The 19941-nt window shown below is 40.8% G+C and overlaps 1 protein-coding gene across 1 annotated transcript; it reads left to right on the top strand.

Annotated features, from left to right (window-relative positions):
- The first annotated feature begins 312 nt into the window (after positions 1–312).
- Positions 313–19882, top strand: LOC131447449 (E3 ubiquitin-protein ligase RNF19A-like). The gene is made up of 10 exons (XM_058619242.1): positions 313–470; positions 8331–9203; positions 13129–13337; positions 13517–13661; positions 13871–14033; positions 14687–14801; positions 15112–15270; positions 16098–16317; positions 16473–16616; positions 16757–19882. The coding sequence occupies exons 2-10, from the start codon at positions 8593–8595 to the stop codon at positions 17553–17555; spliced, it is 2565 nt and encodes an 854-aa protein (XP_058475225.1). The 5' UTR covers positions 313–470; positions 8331–8592; the 3' UTR covers positions 17556–19882.
- The last annotated feature ends 59 nt before the right edge of the window (positions 19883–19941 follow it).

The following is a 19941-nucleotide window of genomic DNA, read 5'->3' as shown; positions in this document are numbered from 1 at the left end:
AGATCATTTTAAATGCAATCTCTGATTTGCTTGACATGATAAAATACAGTTGGGTGATACTGAATGGTTTATTAACTCCTGGGTTTAATACACCTAATGTGCAGTACCCATAATACACACAAGAGAGCAGCAAGGAATCTGATACTGTACTTCTCCTCTGGTAAATGTAGCAATGACGTTCTGTCACAGGTAGGGGGCGGCAAAGCACTAAAGCCACGCTTCTTCTGCCGGAAAACGAAGAAGGAACAGATGGATGAATTTTATTGTGGAAACCCAACCGGAAAGGGAATGTTTAATGTAATGGTTTTCTGACTTAACAACAACAGACGAGAGTCAGTCGGGGAAATGCACCCAGGCTGTCCTGCGAAGTTCCCTACCGAACATTTTCGACCGACGACTGACTAAGAAATGGACACGGCGGTGTATCCATCTGTGGTGAAGTAAAGTAAACGCCAAGTCCCTAAGTGAAGGTGAGAGCCTGTTAAAGAACGACATTTATGTTCAGAAGTAGCCATCGTTTGGTTAATATGGAACAGATCAGAACTTCCTTTGACGGGCTGACGAGAGGCTAGCGGTTTTTAGCCTTGTTAGCTTGTAAATTCGTGTTAAACTCAAGAACGGCAAAAATGTTTTGTTTTGGACATCGAATACTTAGTCATGGCAGCGAAGGTGAACTTAGACGAACGGTGTTGACGATTTAACTTTGAACTCGACGGGATAATAACACAACTAAGCTGCTCAGCAAGTCTCGGGATTGTCAAAGTTAGTCGCTAGCTTCCTGCTAGTCAAATCTGATTTCGTTTGCCAGTAAGTCAAGAAAGGTCAGCCAGGTAAACACATCCGATATTAAACTGTGTCGAGCATCAAATTAAGTGCGGTGTCATTTAGCAAGTTGTAAATATGTTGAAACAGAAACAGTGGTTAGCACTTTCATTTTCTATTTTCCAGTCCATGCTCTACTTTCCTCTCATGAATTATTTTAATTTTGTCTTTACACGTTAAACAAGTAATTCCTGGGTTTGTTGTTGTTTTGTAGATGGTGTGGTCGTTTACACTCAAGGTTTAGGGTTCACAAAATCCAATTAATGAAGTCTACTACTTTGTTGTTTGTAAAGAGAGAGAGGTTATAGTTGCTTACAGATAACATTTGCACTTAGTCATTACAGCTTCTTCTCAAGTACATTATATGTGTGTTTTTGGCCTCCTAAATAGGTTAATATTACTCAAAGGGAAACATGAAAAGGAGCGAATTTTCAGTTTGTTTCATTTGCCATAGTTGTCATAACAGCAGTAGTATCTCTTTAAAAAAAGTAACCTAATATTGTACATTAACTGATAGGTAATGTTTCAGCCTATATTTTGACAGTAGGTGTCATTTAACTTCTTTGATAAATTCATTTTATTTTAAAAGAATTTGCCATAGTATGAGTAACCCTGGATTTCCACTGGACGCGGAACGGCCGCGGAACGGCAGCCGTTGCAAATCGCTTCCATTCTAATCAATGTGAGCATTCCCACCGGCCGCGCTGCGGCGCGGATCAGCAGCGGCCCAGAAGCGGCTCGCCGCGCCGCAGCGCTATCGATAGGATTCAGTTCTATTTTTTCCGTTGCCGCTGCTGAACCTCGTAAATTTCAACGAAGCAGATCGCACAAGACAGGAAGTCCGACACAGTATCAAAGTAAAACACTTCCGCCCCCCTTTCAAAATAAAACACAATGCGCAGGTCACAACTTCACCTCAACGTTGCGTCAAGAACCGGTGCTCCCAGGTCAACAGTCATTTGATCCGAGGGTCTCGGAGACAATGGACGACGAGAGACTGATTATGGAAGTGGAGAAATGAAAGAAGCTGTGTTGTTGTTGTTTCCTTTGTACACACAGTCTATCGCGGGATCTCGCGTCCATTCGAGATTATCGCGCGATCTTCCGTGAATACCGCTGGCTCGCAAGGCTCCGCGCCGCTGCCGTAACGCGCCCGGTGGGGATTGACGTTTGGGAGAGGACGAAGCAGAACCGCGCCGCGGCCGTTCCGCGGCCGTTCCGCGTCCAGTGGAAATCCAGGGTAAGTGAGTGGAAATGATCACCAACAATGTTTTTTTTTTTTCTGTTGTCATTTCACAGCGTTGTCCACAATGTTTTACCAGGTAGATATCATATCAATTGTGCACAGTCCATCTGTACTTTGTAACTTTTATGGCAAATTAATCCAAGTCATTGTTATTGGAGTTTTCTGTCAATGAATCACAGTGTTTGCTTATTACTTTTCAATGAAATAATATCAGTCTCACACTTACTGCCATACCTAGATTTGCATGCATATGAGCACCTTACTTTTCAGACCACGGTGATTTTATTTAATTGGATCACCTTCACCTACCACAGCAGTTGTTTGGGGGACTTGTTTCATACTTAAAAGCAATAATTATTTTCCACTCAGCCATTAGATTTACAAAGTCACAGTTCTGATTAAAATGAGATTGAGGAATGAGTGATGGATTGTGCTCTTTTGTGGAAAAGTGTTTCAGGATTCCACTAAGGGGAATTCATGTTGTTGTGTCAATACAATATACCGGCAGACATGTTTTTGATGTTATCCTAAATCTTTCATATTAATCTGTATTTGTATAATCCAGGATCCAACATCCCTCCATCATTGATGTCATTGTGTCACTGGCTGACAGCCAGATAGCCATCTGTGATACAAACACACAAGACGTGTGCGCTCTGAATCCAAGCAAACATTTGCACTTTTGCATGTCAATAATAATAATAATAATAATAATGATAATAATAATAATCAACAAGCAAGGGATGTTTCTAGATGTTGGCGTTTTCAATAAGCTACAAAAGTTGTGCACTAGGGACAAATACACTAAAATGTAATTTTTGACAGCAAAAAAGTGAGACAGTACAGCCTCTTGTGGAACAAGAAGCACTGGAGGGAGGGACTACGGCTGCATTTACACTGCATGGTGCATGTGACCAAATTCTGATATTTTCCTCCCATGTGGCACACATTGGATATGACCTAAGAAGGTGTAAACAGCCCAAAAGCACATGGATTCGGTTATCAGCAGATTGGTTCCAGGCCTCATTCGTATGTGGAAATCCAATATGAATCAGATCAGATATTCCAGTGTCAATGCCAAGCACATAGAAATGCAATCGTGGTGAATAATGCAAACACATGTGGACACTATCCCTGATCACATGTGGACACTATCCCTGTAACCCACAGGGTGGGTTTTGCTACTGAACTTCTTAAGTCTAACTGGGGTAAATGCAGATTTCAGATTTTGAAAGACATTGTTAACAAGTCGTCAAACAGCAGCATGTCTTTGGCATCAAGACCTGCAGTGTAAATGCAGCAGAACAGACAATGACTGGTAGAGTTTGCAACAAGCAGACATTATTCTGCATGAATTGTCTGTTACCTGCATGGTTCAGTCATAGATCAGTAGCTATAAGGATGCACCGCAGTGACATCATGTGTAGAAAAGTAATCAGTGATAAACTTGGCATTTTACAAGAAAAAACACATCTGGTCAATTTAAATTTAGCATCTACTGTATGTAGCACCAGGTTAAATGCATGATTGAAACTGATTGAATAGTTAGTTATGTAGTCAGTGGTTGCCTGGACCCTATGAAACGTTGATAATGTACCGTAGATAACCCTAGTGGACCACCAGTTGAATACCAGATATTCTGAGGAAAGCAGCACATCTTTTGTCAGATCATTCCAGAAGTCAAAGTCAATATTTGCTTGAGAATCCAGCCATTATGTTGACTGCCTGTGCATTTGGCCTGGACATTCTTCATCTTGTTTAAGTCTCTGGAAGAAAGCAAGAACACCAAGAACTGGTGCAGAACATTTGATTCCAATTGGAGCACAAATAACCTGTCTTCACTCTGAGATGACTTAGTGACCCAGAATTACCTTTCAATACAGGAATATTATTAAAATAACAGCAAATCTCCTTAATGTTATTGCATGCATTACTGCCTGCTGCTGTTGCATCTTGCTGATTTTAAAACAACCTTTAAACTCAGAATAAATCATCATGATGTTGTTTTCCTTTATGATCTTCATCTAAACCCCCCTGTTGTGTGTGTGTGTGTGTATGTGTATATATATATATATATATCCCTTTGTTACGGGCAAATGGTATCTGTATTTGATCTTCCTTACTCAAAGAGGAGTCATGGGGACTTTTTTTCCCTTTTTGCTGTTTCATGTTGCTGAATAGATAAAATGTTGACAAAACCTCATGTGCCAATTGCTTTTTTAGAAAAAAAAAACCTTTTTAGTGCTGGGAAAAATATAGCCACATTGTCATTGCACCCCTTTAACGCATCCTTACTTTCAACGACGCTGACATTTGAATAAAACTGTCGCCTGATCACAGTGTACCAGATACAGTGGAAAAGTACCCTCCCCTCATGGCTCTCAATCAGACTGTTTAGTAAATAGTGCCTAAAAGCAGCCTCAGAGGCATCCATTACAGTCCCTCCTGTCCTCACTCTCTGTTAAACATCCACCATTATTATTATACTTTGGCTAACAGAAAGTAGACTAAATAGAGATTCATTAAGCGACTCATTTGTTTTGATGTTTGGCTGACAAAAAGTTGGCCTTTATCCGACGAGTACTGAACGGTCTAACAATAACTTCATAACTTTTCCCCCAATGTGAATATTATTCAGAGGAATGTTACTTAAGGCTGGATTAAGAAACACAAAAAAACATAAAAGTTGTGTGAAAAATGTATGGTTCAGGGTCCTGTCTGTGGGCTCTTTCATGTTTTATAATCGAATAACTGAATGCATTGTCATAGTCAGGAAGTTGGTCCTCCAGCTGGAATGTCACCGGAAATTAGTGTACGTGATGAACACTTTACAGAAGAACACATTCAGCAACTTGTCTCCAGTCGTGGGAAGCTGGTCCTTGTGCGTTTAATTTATTTGAGAGTAAGAGTTTGCATGGAGAGCAAAAGAAGTTACACTTTAACCTAAATCCAGACAGCAGCAACACAATACTACAAGTATCACTGTTCCCAATTAATAGGGGAAATGTTTTAGTTATAGTCCACTAGTACTTCCTATTGGCCAGTGTATTATTTCCAGTACTTCATTAATGTCAATGTATGCCTCTATAAATTGTAAATCTAGTAAATTGGACTCCCACATACTCATTCTTACTTGCAAGTGAATACAAGTAACCCAAGGTATGGTCTGATCAACCTAATCTAATAAAATGTTTTAGGCTGCAGCTGTGCGGCTGTGTAACACAGCTAACATGAATATTCATATTCATAATATTCAAGTCATATTCAAACATTTTTAGAGGGGAGATGTTCCTTTCATAGCTTATTAATCCTCTAAAAATGTATTAATTGTGCTTGCGAATCTGGGTCAGACATGCTTCAGTGCTGTCATAGTTCTGTAACATTTAGCCAAATTGCAGTTTGGTTGAGCAGCTAATTGTCTGTTGGTGAAATTACAGGCAATGGAAACCGGGATTCATTTGGTTTATTGCAGTGCAGGTGCCAATATGTTATTGCCCTGTGGTTTGTAGGGCTTTTCTTGTTAAAACCATTACCACAGAAACCATTACCCCAAGTGACACATTTTGTTGCTATTTTTTCCCAGTCCATCTTGACACCCTGATTATAGTGTGATCTCCCTAAAAAAAAAAAAAATAACTCTGTGAACTTGCATTGAACTGTTTCCAGTACAAAAACCACTGATTTTAAATCATATTGCTACAGTAATCATGACAATAGCATCAAATGAAGCAGATGCAAGTCTATTTTTTTTGACTGCAGTTGACAGAAGGTTGAAAGCATTTATTCTACAGCAGTACACTTCCTGCCCTGGGGTTGTCTCAGTAACTGGGACGACATACCAGTTTGTGAGTGGCCACAGTCACATGGAAAGTCCCACTCACTCAGTACAGTGCCAAGGCAGGCTTTTCCAGTTTAATTAGTCCTCAGGAGTGTAATTTCACATTGGCTAGTGGGTTGCTTGGAATTTCTGCTCTGTCTTGTTAAAGTTTCCTCTTGCACTCATGGTTTGATGGGTTGACCCAGTACATAATGCTTTGTTATGATGTGGAATTATAGTGTTAGGAGTAGGACATTGCTTCATGCCTCAGCAGTGGAAAGCATATTCTTGTTCTTTTGATCCATGATAGCACAGAGCCAGGATACTCAAGAGTAGTTTTTGAAGTCATCTTCTAAAAATGATCACACCCGATAAATGGAAACTCCATGTTATGGACTGTTGTTTGTACTGGTTTAAGGGCCTGTTATCTCCAAAATGAGCATCGCTTGTCCACTGGCATTAGTAGGGGTTTCCCGCTAACAGATACAGGAACTTTAATTTCCTGAGAAATAACAGCCATTGAATTTCCCAGGGGTAAAGTTCCTCTGATGTGTTTGTGTTTCAAAGTCAAAGCTGTGAGAATATTAAGATGCTTTTTTTGGAACATCAAAAATGCAGCAATTGCCTTTTACATAATTTGTGTGTGAATGGATAACAAAACCTGACCGGTCATAAGATTTCTTGCTCCCCTTTCCCCCATTTTCATTGGTAAATCTACAAGCAAAACAAAGTGTGTGCAGGGTTGAGTCATTTAAATTGTATAATATATAATGGTGTGAAGAGTAATCCCGAGTGCCTTTTAGTGAATGTTAGAGACAGAATGTTTATGAACCTTCAGAAAGAAGTACCTCTCGATTCCAGGGTTTTGTTTTGGGGAAATTGATTAAGACCCTGATCTAGTGTAAACAGATATAGGAACTGAGTTCTTCAAAATGTTTCTGCACATCAGGAAGATCCACCTATTGTATGTTTATTATTTTTCCATCTCATTTGTCCTTAGTATACAGTTGACTATACATTGAGCAACAAGACCACATATTTTTTGTTACACACTCACTGAAGACACATGTGTTGAAGATAAGTATATCAGACGAGAGTTCTGAAAATCAGTATATATTACTGGAATATATCAAGCAGAAGCCAGATAATGTCAGTGGGTACTTTTTGCTTGGTATTGTACAGGGACACGCCATGTTATCAATGGAGTTTGAAAACAAATATTTTCTGGGATGGTAAACTTCATACACTATTAATGCTATTAATTTCTTGCTAAATGTAGATTATTGTATGTAGCAGAGGCAGGGTGCCATGTTTAGACCTTATATCTCAAATCTGTCTGTTCAGATGGATTGTTGTTTACAAGGCCTCTCAAATGCACATTGAGTGACCACTTGCAATACAACTCTGAGGAGACTAACTGCTCATACAAGATGCAAGATTAGAGTATAAATTTACTCCTAGCGCAGGTTAGAGCCTGGACGCACATCCCAGGACACTTGTGAATGTGGGCATTGTTGATGTGCTTGGGTGCATATTTCTGGTTGATGTAAACATGTGGTCAAATTGAAATGGATGCATTTCATTGGAGAATAAATCCTATGTATAGTTTTGGATGACATGGAGGAGGAAGTACAGTCAGCATCTAAATGTTCCCACTGACATTTTCCTAGCGTACAGAGGCACACTGTTATTGTATGGCTTGATCCGGCCATTGATTTTTAAACACGTTTTCTGTGTTTGGGCTGGATTAACTTTTCTCAGCTGAGTCTGTGTCACCCGTTGAAGCCGGGTTAGGGTTAGCTTTAGGGGTTTCTAAAACATTCACAAAAACTCACCTCAGTTCATTTGTGTTATTAGCTACTTAGACTGGCTAGTAATTCTACTGAAGAATGAAACAAATTATATTTAGATGCGGAATCTTGTTTCATTGTGTTCCTTTTTGAATTGTAGTGTGACTTCAGCAATCTTATTTTTTTTTTTTTAAACAATTTTATCTCTTGAGTTTCCAGTTTCCTCACAGATGCTATGTTAAGTTGTTCACACTAATATATGAACATGTGGGAGCACCCCCTGCTAGGTGGTGCTACACAGCTTTGGCCCCATCTGAAATCTTTGGTGGAAAAACACCAGATTTTTGCCTACACTTGACTAATGCACACTCATGCAGTTGTTTATGTAAGCAGACTAAGCAAACAGAAGACACGCCTGGAAAAAAATGTCTGCAGTCTGCCAGAAAATTACTAATTATCAAAAGGATGGTCTTTTCTTCACACAAACCATTGAAGCATCCCACAATTATTTTTTTTTTCTTATCTTCACTGTCATATCCAGAGTAGATTGTTTGTTTTTACATCCTCAAGTACAGCAGTTGTTACTGCTGGACATGTAATGAATGCATTCAGCTGTGGCTTGTCTTTTATGTTGTTTTTCATGTGTTTCTTTCAGGTGTCCTGTGAATGAGCATATCTCTGCCTCAACAAAACCACTTCATCACTGTGATTCAAACCCAGGACAGACCACACAGCTGACTTCAAGAAACATCCCATATCAGCCATAAGCCACTATGTCATAGCTACCAGTAGCTTAGCTCCCTCCCCTATTCACCCAGTCCCTTATACCCCAGTCCTCCCGCCTCCCCCTCTGCTTTCCCTCATTTTGTCTCCTGATATTTTAACTTCTGGTAGTCACCAGCAGCGCCCCCTCTAGCATGATGAGCAGCCTGCACCAGCAACATCATGGCAGCACAGGCTCAGAGCGAGATCTTCACTCCGCTGCCTCTACTGTCAGCCTCCCTTCAGTTAGAAAGAACCCCAAAAGGCGCCGTCTGTCCCTCCACTCACTGTTTGGTCGGCGGTGCCGACCCGACCGTGACCCCAAACGCAAATCCAGGCCTCTGCAGGCTGGAGCTGGCTTGGACAGCGTCGTCATCCCCGAAACTGGACAGACAGAAACTTTACAAGATAAAACCTCTGCCCACTCAGCACCAGGCTTAGTGTCATCTTCATCAGTGTCAGGGTCTTCATCAGAGTTCCTGGAGTGCCCTTTGTGTTTATTGCGCCATGCACGTGACTGCTTCCCAGACATCATGACCTGTCACCACCGCTCCTGTGGAGATTGCCTTCGACAGTATCTCCGCATCGAGATCTCCGAGTCTCGTGTCAACATCAGCTGCCCAGAGTGTTCAGAGCGCTTTAACCCACATGACATCCGGATGATCCTGGGGGACCAAGCACTCATGGAAAAGTATGAGGAGTTTATGCTGAGGCGGTGGCTGGTGGCTGAACCTGACTGCCGCTGGTGTCCTGCCCCAGATTGTGGGTAAGAAATACAGCTTCAGGATTATATATAAATAAAGTAACTGCTACCCACTCTTTACATAAAAATAAAAGACCACATGAATCGAGGTGAAAGCTTTCTGGATTTTTATATATGCCCTTAGTAGTTCATGCTGACATGATGACTTAAAAAAGGCATTTAGTCTACTTGACAAACTTTAGCAGTCAAATAAGTATATTAATCTATTTCAGCCATTTAGTTAAAAATTGTTTCAGGTCTGAAATTACTTCCACAAAGACGTCAAATTTCATCACTTCTCTGTCAGTTACCTAAGATGTGCTTGATGTTCTCTTCTGTCATAATCAATGCGAGTCCCAGAAAAAACCCAGTCTGCAGCTACATCAAGGAAAATCAAAGGCTTCAATCTGTCTTTTTGAAGTTCACCCCAGCTTTTGCATCTATTCTGTGTTATAAATAACCTGCAGCTGTAAGACCTGTTTATTCCCTAGGCCTGATGAGTCAGACAAAAAAAGTAGATGTGAGTGATGATGTGTCATCACACTGAATCTGTCATTTTTGTGATGTCATAGGCTGTAGTTGATATACACATCTTAAAATAAATGAGTATATTTAACAGTGCTCAAACATAGTACTAAAACAAGTACTATTAATTATTATTATTATGATTATTATTGTTATTATTGATAATAATAACAACAATAATAATAATAATGCATAAAAAAGTAAAGATGGATTAAAAAAAATCTGATATAAATCAACTTGCAGCCACACAAACAATGGAGGACGAGGTGATGGTGTACTTGCTGCTCGGTCTGTGGCTTTTTGTCACACAGAAAGTGGACAACAGCTATGTATACTCACTGTAAGGCTCTTGCTGGTTTTTTGTTTTTTTTTACAATGGCGGGTTTGATTCTTGTGTCAGACGTCATGCTCATGACTCCAGTGGTCGGCAGTCTGTTGATGTCACATTTTAGTATCGTCTCGGCTCGTTTTAAAACTCACCACAGCAGATACCAAAGAGTCAAGCCGAGCCGAGTAGTGCTAGAACTGTATATTGGAAAAGCACCATAAGTGTTTCTGGTTTCTGTCTTTCACATGGACGTGATAGTGTATGTGTGGGTCAGACCAGGGTTGAGTATGTTTGGTGCTGGTAGGCATTCAACAGATTGCTCACAGGCAAACATTACTTTTCCCTGCTTGGTAGGTCACCCTGCTTCATATGTTGCTCAGTGCACTGTTGCAATGACCTTAAGTGCTGTCCTCGTTCAAATGATCAGAGAACATTTTCATTTATCTGAACTGGATATTGCTGCAGCGTTTGTTTTCATCCTCTCATTGAAACAGGAAGTTTGTGATGTATTGTTGAGGAACATGTTAAAAAGTGTTTTCACCACTGGCTCTTCAACTTTAATTGTTGTTGTCATTTGGCAGCAATTATAGAGATACCTTGCCCTCGCATTTAATAACATAGCGTCTTCTCAACATAGTGATACCATGGGGGGATGTCCTTGTCTGTGTGTTTGTCACACATCTGTTACATCATGTTTTCTTGTCACAAAGTTATGTTATTAACAGTCTAGCCATTTTTCAGTAGAATTTTGAGAGACAGAGAGCCCACTGTGCTTTTTCACATGGCAGAAGTTTTACATACACAAAAAGCCTGTATTAATAGAGTTTGGGCTCTGTATCCCATGTTCCCATTAATTAAGTTTTGAGTGATTGCTGTTTTCACCCTTCACTCTTCTCACATGGCTTTGTTTCACCAACACTGACCCTGTCTGTCAGAATAATGACTCTTTCATGAGCTTGGTCCAGCTCCTCTTGCTCTGTTCCTCCCAACAGTTCAGCTCTGGCTCACTGCCACTCTCTACTATTTAATGCTCTCACTGTTGATTCCTGTGTAATTGCACACACAAGTTATTGGGATTTGTTGTTCTACTCTGTATCTAACAATCCTCTTCAGCGTAAATCATAAATCCAGGCTTGGCTTTCAATATTTGATTCAACTAAATATTGTAAATAATAAAATAAATGGAAATGGCATGGACCCTGAATTAAATGTTGCACAACATCTGTAACAGCCAGTGATTCTTCTGCATCTGTCAACAGGTAGTGTGGCCCAGTCTTCTTGAGCAGCGCTCAAGTTTGAACACACTGTATTTTTCAGATCGTTCCCATAGATGTTGAATGTAGTATGATTGGGGCTGACTTGGATTTAAGAGTTCTACAAGTTTTCTTGTAGTTGAACTCATTTCTATTTGATTAAATACTTTAATCTAGTTATTTCTCTCTGTGTGTGTGTGTGTGTGTATGTGTGTGTGTCTGTGTACTGTGTATATATTTTAATATATTTTTAATCTCTTTAAGATCTTTTCTGTCATGAACTATGACTTAGTCAGGTCAGTCAGTCATCATCTACCGCTTTATCCTCCACGCAGGGGGTGCTGTGCCAATCTCAGCTACATCGGGCGATAGGCGGGGTACACCCTGGACAGTTCGCCATCTATCTACAGATAGAGACAAACAACCATTCACTCTCAGACTCACTCCTATGGTCAATTTAGGGTGTCCAATTTACCTAATCCCCACATTGCATGTGTTTGGACTGTGGGAGGAAGCTGGAGAACCCGGAGAAAACCCACACACACACGGGGAATACATGCAAACTCCATGCAGAAAGGCCCTTATTCCCACCCGGGTCTTCTCGCTGCAAGGCAAGGGTGCTAACAACTACACCACCGTCAGGCCCACTTAGTCAGGTATGTTACATATATTAGACTGGTAGTCCTCACGGAGACCAAGACCTGCTCCTAAAAGAGCAAAATCTGAATAACTGGTTAAGGTTAGGACTATGATATGAACTGTGGTTAGGTTAAGGTTTGGATTAGTCATTTACTAGTTATGGTTAAGGTTAGATATCAGGCTTTGTTTATGCTGTCCAACTGAATGGAAGTCAATACAGTGTCCTGTGAAGAATAGGTGTGTGTGTGTGTGTGTGTGTGTGTGTGAGTGAGCTGATGTCATCATCACTGCTGCTGACTTGTCTTCTTTTCCGTGGAGTTTGTGCTGAGCTCATTAAGCACCCCTGTCCTGCTGTAGAAAATTTATTAACTTCTGAATTTAGCTGGATTTATGTAGATTTTGAGTGGATCAACGGAGTCATTCATACAGACTCTCACACCAGGCATTCATGCTTATGCATAGGGGGAAGTTCCACTGTAGATCCAATTGTCCAGGTGATTTGTTAGTTGCTGTTTGTTTTTTGTCTTATTGCACGTACCATAATAACCCTGCTATGGGAGCATGAATCTCAGGGAATAGTCAAGGTTGTCATACATATTTGATTAATGGCTTCTCAGGTTCTCTACAGTCCTTTCAATGGTGTAAGTGGGACTCACGTTTGTGAGGAGCAACAAAATATAAACGGGAGCCACCCACATTCACTAAAAAATAGGATTGCTTATTGGAAAGTTATAGTTATAATTAAGAACACTTGTAACAATAAATTGCTGTTTTTGTTGATTAACAGTTAGATTTTCCTACTTAATAATAAAACCGTTGTCGGAATAAACCCTGTCCTGCGCGTGGTATTCAATAATATTGCTTAAACTGACTGTAATGATTGATGAGGGACACCATTGTGACATGCAGTAGCTAGCAGAACTGATTGTTCCAGTATTGATTTATAATTGTAACAGAGCTCTTTGGTGGAAAGTCTAACATCTGATTTCTTGTGTTTATGTAATAGACACATTCCTGGAGATGGAAACAGTACGAATATATACCGTGAAATTATATATTTATATATTTACACATTTTACACACCACCCATTTTAATTTTCCTACACTGATCGTATACTTTTAGTTGTGCTGACCCCTAGTGCACCCATGCACTCTCACCAGCAACTACTAAAACCAGTTTGTCTCTGTTTTACTTCTCTCTCAGTTATGCAGTCATTGCATTCGGCTGCGCCAGCTGCCCAAAGATCACATGTGGACGTGACGGCTGTGGGACAGAGTTCTGCTACCACTGCAAACAGCTGTGGCATCCCAACCAGACGTGTGACACAGCACGACAACAAAGGGCTCAGAACCTCCAGCTGCGGAGCTTCAGGTCCTCCTCCCTCAGTTACAGCCAAGAGAGTGGAGCCGCGGGTAATTAATTACTAACTAAAGCCTTAATGCTGATGCCCACAGGCTAATTAGCCCAGTTTTTACGCTATTGAAGACGTGAAAAAATTCTCCCAGTGTACCAACATACCTACCACACACCATATGTGCAGATGATTTCACTTAAAAGGCTTCTCTGACTTACCTGCAATCAACCTCACTAGGTGACGACATCAAGCCATGTCCTCGGTGCTCGGCCTACATCATTAAGATGAACGATGGGAGCTGTAATCACATGACTTGTGCTGTCTGTGGCTGTGAGTTCTGCTGGCTCTGCATGAAGGAGATCTCTGACCTGCACTATCTGAGGTGAGACAAACAAGAAAAATTTAACCCAAGATCAAAAATGGAGAAAAGAATAGTAGTGCAGAGGAGCAGTTTTGTATGTGTATTTATGTCTCCTTTGAGTGTCAAAGTCTACGATTGATCTCATCTGTTAATATGCTTTTGTTTTAGCACATTTTTGTTTCATTAACACTAATAACAAGCATTTGCTCACACACACATTTTCCTCTCAGTCCGTCAGGCTGCACCTTCTGGGGTAAGAAGCCCTGGAGCAGAAAGAAGAAGATTCTCTGGCAACTTGGCACACTGGTGGGAGCCCCTGTGGGCATCGCCCTCATCGCAGGCATCGCCATCCCCGCAATGATAATTGGTATTCCAGTCTACGTGGGAAGAAAGGTGAGTGCTACCACCAGGAAGCTGAGTAATATTATGGATAACTAACTATTTATTTAGACAAAGGGAAACATAAAGTGATTGTGACCAGACATTTATGAAATTATCTAAACTAAATGTGAACACTGTGATTCTGAAAAGTGCTTGACTGAAGAATTCAAATGATTTTGTCAAAATTACAATGTTAAAGCAGAAGAATGTGTCTGTTATACATAGAACCTCATAGTTCCCCCTAGTGGTCCTTGACGGGGCTGCAGGTGGGCAGTGAAAGGTTAATAAACAGAAATAAATACATGTTTTTAATTTTCTGTGTTGTATCATTAAAGTTGCTGTAAAATATGTACAATAGATTTATAAGGAATAAAACAAAGCCATGGCATGTAAATTATCTGTTATATTTCTGACATTGTGACATTTTATGTGTAAGTATCCACTATCAACTGTAGCATATACTGTAGGCCTAACATTTCCGTGCAGGAAGATGCAGGAAGATTTAGAACTACCTCAGTTGTATTGAGTAGACTTAATCCATTTTATTGATTCAATCACTTTTACGATGTGTAATAGACAGACTGGATTGTTTGTAGTTTCATAGTCACATCTGCTCATATTGTGATTTAATCTCTAAAGATAAAAGACCACATTTTGTCCCTCAGATCCATAACCGCTACGAGGGCAAGGACATCTCTAAACACAAGAGGAACTTGGTCATAGCTGGTGGTGTGACGCTGTCTGTGATCGTGTCGCCTGTGGTTGCTGCGGTCACTGTTGGTAAGTAGGAGCTGTTTTTTTTGTTTTTTTTCCTTCTTGTCTTTCTCCGCGGCACCATCTGTTCCTTAACTACATTTGAATTATTCACAAGGTTTTGTTTTCTCTGCGGGTCGTTAGTAGAACGCGAAGCATGTGTTCCAGCATCATATGAGGTTTGAAAAGTGTCCCAAAGCATTCGTCACAGTTCATGTCAACAGAGATGTTCTGCTACTTTTTTGCTTTTGGAGAAGAATTTGTCATACGCCGTGTTTGGCATTTACCCCTGACCCACAATGTGTTTTTAAGTGTGTGTTTACATTGTGTTGTTTAGGCATCGGTGTTCCCATCATGCTGGCTTATGTCTATGGAGTTGTCCCGATTTCACTGTGCCGGAGCGGTGGCTGTGGAGTGTCAGCTGGCAACGGCAAAGGGGTGCGAATAGAATTCGATGATGAAAATGACAACATAGGCAGTGGGGCTGCAGCCACAGGTAAGTGGAACTGACATTGGAAAATAAAGAATTCTGCATTTTCATAGACAAAAACAGTGAAGCAATGTCATGTTTTTTCGAATGTGTTACAATGATGTGAATCTACAAGCTAGTAAAACTTAATGCACAATGATTATCCCTTAAGAAAGGGTATTACCACACAGGAACATTAGTATTATTTGCTTATTTTGCGAGTGTTATTGTAGACATAACCTTTTCATCAAGGTGTAACATAAAACCAGAGAATCTGGAATACACTTGCAATTTGTAACAACCATGGCACAAGAGGTTTGGTATGTGTTTGCACTGATTTGCCAACCCTGCTTGGCATGTTGAGTTACATGTGAAACTCTTGGCACCTGTTGTGTGCACACTGCAAATTATTCATAGCCCATGAAATAACACAACATTTGACAGGAGACTCGGATAAGTGTGTGAGTTGTATGATGGTGTGAAATGTCTGGTGCACATTCGGGGTTGTTGTTTTTTTTGGTGCTTTTGTCACTGTCAGCCTGACTGTTGAGTGAAGTTGTCTTGCTTGTCAGGGAGGTTCTGAAGGGAAGAGACTATGTCTCGCACCCTCTGTCAACACGGAATGTTATTTATGACTCCATGTGACAGTGGGGAATCTGGCCTTTCCATGAACATAAGGTGTGAGACAGAGTGGCTTTTGTTAACACCTTAGAACATATCAACATGTTCGCTTCACACTACGTAATATATTTACCGGGGGGGAAGTCAGTGAAGTTGTTTGTAAAAGTCAAAGGGATGAACTCAGTGTTTTCATGAGGGCTTTTGGTTTCAACTGTGACGTTATGTCTCCATAGACACGACGTCTGTAGCAGAAACACGGCTTAACAATCCCAGCCTCGGCGATGGCGCAAGTGTCGGTGGTCTGACGGGCCTGAGTCTCAGTGTCAGCGGGAGCCACATGGAGCGTTGTGGCATGTCGTCCACTCAGAGGGACAATATGAGTGACAACGCCAGCACCACAGCCCTTGCCGGGACCAGCATCACCGGCAGCCTGTCAGGCAGCTGCTACAACAGGTAACTTGACCTGATAGTTTCTGCTCAGTTCTCGTCACTATGTTTTCAGCCAAGTTTGTCTGTCACTCTGTTTAGGAGCAGCATAACTCCATGCTTTTGTTGATATTTGATATTGTTATCATGGTTAAATTCTAACAACTGTTCATTTCATCCAGGATGGAAGTGCAGGCCGATGTCCAGAAGGAGCGCTGCAGTCTGAGTGGAGAGTCGGCCACTGTCAGTCTCGGGACAGTCAGTGACAACGCAAGTACGAAAGCTATGGCAGGATCCATCCTCAGTGCCTACATGCCTCTGGAAAGGTAAACAGTCCCAACATACTCATCCTACAAGCAGAAAAATGTATGACATGATTGTTTTGCAATTAAAAGTATGTGTGTAAAAATGTATGTAATTACACATAGCCATGTTTTTGTTAAATTCATTACTTGTTATTTTGCAGAGACAACAGTCTGGAGGTTCAGGCAGATGTCGAGTCCAAACAGGAGAAGGTGAGACACTCCAGTGTCAGTAGCAGCCTGGATGAAGCGAGCTGTAGCAGCAGCACTGCTGGCCTTAAAGGAGCCAGCGGTGGCTCGTGCCCCTCTAACTGTAGCTGTATGCAACATGACAGTCATGGCTGCCCCTCATCTTCCTGGTCAAAGCAATCCTCCCCCTCGAGTGGCAAAAAGAGCAAAGGAAAGCTTTGGAAAACAGCTAGTGGCTGCAAAGTTGAAACAAAAATGAATGAAACACAAGGAGATATGGATGCTCAGCTCCTGGAGCAGCGCAGCACAAACTCCTCTGAGTTTGATTCACCGTCCCTGAGCGGCAGTCTGCCCTCTGTGGCCGATTCCCACTGCAGCCACATCTCCTCAGAGCTGAGCTGCTCCGACCCTGAAACCTCAAGACCAGCTCATCCGCCCTGCTCCGCCCCGATGGACTCCCTCAGTCATCCCGCAGCAACCGCCTTCAACGACATCACCGTCACACCCATGCCTGAGGTTGAAAATGACCGCCTGGAGCATAATCTATCACGGAGTAGCCATGCGGCCTTCACCCAGCATCTGCTGTCTGCATCTCCACCCGCTTCGCCTAAAGAGGGAAGTAGTGGCATGTTTCTGTACATCAGTGAGGAGAATGTAGGTGAAGTGGTAGATTCAAAGCCAGAGGAAGATAAGAGCGTGAAAGAGAGCATCAGTAACGCTGCAGTAGAGCCTGTGAGCCTCACGAGGAAGCACTGTATACAAACAGATATATGAAGCAACACTTCAGTCCTCCTGCTGTTGGCCTTATCACCTAATTTCACTCTTAACTGAAGCAGTCGCTTTACCTGGATGGTCATGTTTATTATATTTTTATCCGCTGTGGAGGCAGGCATATTACGTGAATGTGAGACTGTAGAGTAACAGAGGGGTTCAAGTTGGAGAGCGATTTGTTAATAAAGAGAGTAGAAGCACAGAAAAGTCAAAGCAGGTGGTTCAATGTTGTAATTCAGTGGCACAAGGAGCAGATCTGTGACGTCTGCTGTTGAAGCCGGAGCAGCAAGATCTAAAGAAGGTAGAGCTGAACGCATGTGGACAAGTGTCGAGCAGGTTATCGGTATGATGAGAAAACTACAGAAGGCTGAATCCTGCTATTATGATGATCTACAAAGTCTGACCTTTTCGGTCTGTACTACTCAATGATTTTCTGAATCTAAACTCGAGCTAAGGCTGGGCTAAAAATCGCTTCTTATTTTCAAACACTAAACTTGATTCACAGCTTTGTATGCATTTTTAAACAAAGAAACAAAAAAAGGTTTTTAAATTTACCCTTGGTTTTAAAAAGCAGCCTACCTGCTGACATTAGATGCAATCACGTTGGAGCAAAGTGTGCTGTCCGCAGTGGTTTAAAAAAACAAACAAACCCTGCTACTGAGGAGACGGAGCCTTTATTTTAAAGGAACAAACTCTTCACTGTTTGCTGTCACCTTGTTAGTCTCTCTGTGGAGACGAGCTGCAGTGATGCACCACTATGACCTACAGAAGCCCAGCAGAAACAAACACCACAGCTGAAAAATAATAGCTGAAACGAAGTGGGACCAGTCAGCACAGCAGATTTTATTTTTCCATAATCATCTATAAAGTAAAGTAATTATTATTGCTTATGTTTAAAATGTGACTGTTATTTTTGTGCTACATGTTTGCTTATTTTTATTTTCCATTTTGGGAAAGATGGTTATAATTTTGAAGCCCAGTGTTGGGTCCAGACTCCTAAGTTAAATCTGGCGGGAAACTAAGCCCCGCTTCACTTTTATTGTTTATTAAGCTCCTGTCTGCTGTGCTAAAAATGTATTTAAGGTTGCACCAAGGCAAGAAGCTCAATCTTTAAAGTTTTTCTTTAATTTTTTTTTTTTTTGTATATAATTTAATGAGGAGAGGAATACGACAGGTCCTGTAAATGCAAAAAAGTTTATTTCGGTCTTTTTTCCTTTTAAAGTGTAGCATGACGTATATGTTACAGGGCTTGTCTTGGACTGGACTGGATTACCGTCCAAACAATGTATTTGCAATACAGTAAAAACACCTTAGCTTCACTATAAGATGAGCTAATGTGTCCAATCAAGGAAATACGTCGACGTTGTTGTACAAATTAAACGTGGTGCAATGAAAAACTCCTCTTGTGTGTTGGAGCATATTTCAGTGGTTTAATAATCAGTAGTGAATGTACAGTATTAATGTCCCCTTTTTCTGATTCTCCCTCAGTTATGAACAAAATGTTATTTTTTCTGATTCTCAGCTTTGGGTGTAATGTAACCACACTGTGTTAAAGGTTGTTTCTTAAATCCTTGCAAGTTATTGATGCAAATGATTTTATATTTGTTGGACCCACAGTGCCTTTCGGAGAGGGAAATCCTTTGTATTGTGTTTATTTTCTCAATCTGTGTGTCTTCAAATGGATGAACACAAAAATCGTAAGTGAATAATTTTATGCCTCATACAAAAGAAAAAAAGTTTGAAGTGCATGAATCCTGATATGGATTTTCACCTTCCTTGTAGCATTTGATGGGACCTTAATGATTTCCTTGAAATCACACCTACAGTTCAGTAGGTAGATTAAAACTTCTATTTTAAAACTTGTGACCAAAGTGTTTTAGGGTGAAAGTCCTTTTTCATAGGAGCAATAATGTGAAAGATGTTTCTCTGAAGTAGCCAAAGTTTCAAAGATGTTAGAGTTCATTCAGCATGTGTTGATGATAAACCCCGTTTTATCCAAAGTAGTTAGCATCATGAGTCTCTGAGCACCGGGAAACTGAAAGTACATCCAGTGTGCACCACCAGTGTAGCAGTAGTGACATGATTAAAGTTTGCAGGATTAGCCCACCTTGTCTTTATTGACAAAAACAAACTATAATCCTGTGAGTTTTATATTAATATCATTATTATTATTATTTGACGACCAGTGCCAGGTCTTTTTCTTTCTTTCTTTTTTTTTGAACTTGGGCAAAATTGGTTTATGATGGTTGGAGAGAAAATCTATATTTCTTAATTTGCTTTATAATTTGCATGTTAATGCATATCTTTAAACAATAAATTTCTCAATCAAGCCTTCTTGTCTGTTTATATTTGTGGAAAATGTATTGTTTTTGTTGAACAACACTCATTT

The sequence above is a fragment of the Solea solea genome, chromosome 20 (genome assembly GCF_958295425.1).
Source record: "Solea solea chromosome 20, fSolSol10.1, whole genome shotgun sequence".
NCBI lineage: Eukaryota > Metazoa > Chordata > Actinopteri > Pleuronectiformes > Soleidae > Solea > Solea solea.
Note: the sequence above shows the minus strand (reverse complement) of the source record. Positions and strands in the feature narration are given on the sequence as shown.

Bases quoted from the DNA above. Each gene is read 5' to 3' on its own strand.
- LOC131447449 (XM_058619242.1), top strand. From the start codon at position 8,593: ATGATGAGCAGCCTGCACCAGCAACATCATGGCAGCACAGGCTCAGAG. The intron at 13,338-13,516 runs GTAATTAATTAC...CAACCTCACTAG, and splicing joins CCAAGAGAGTGGAGCCGCGG to GTGACGACATCAAGCCATGT. The intron at 16,617-16,756 runs GTAAACAGTCCC...GTTATTTTGCAG, and splicing joins GCCTACATGCCTCTGGAAAG to AGACAACAGTCTGGAGGTTC.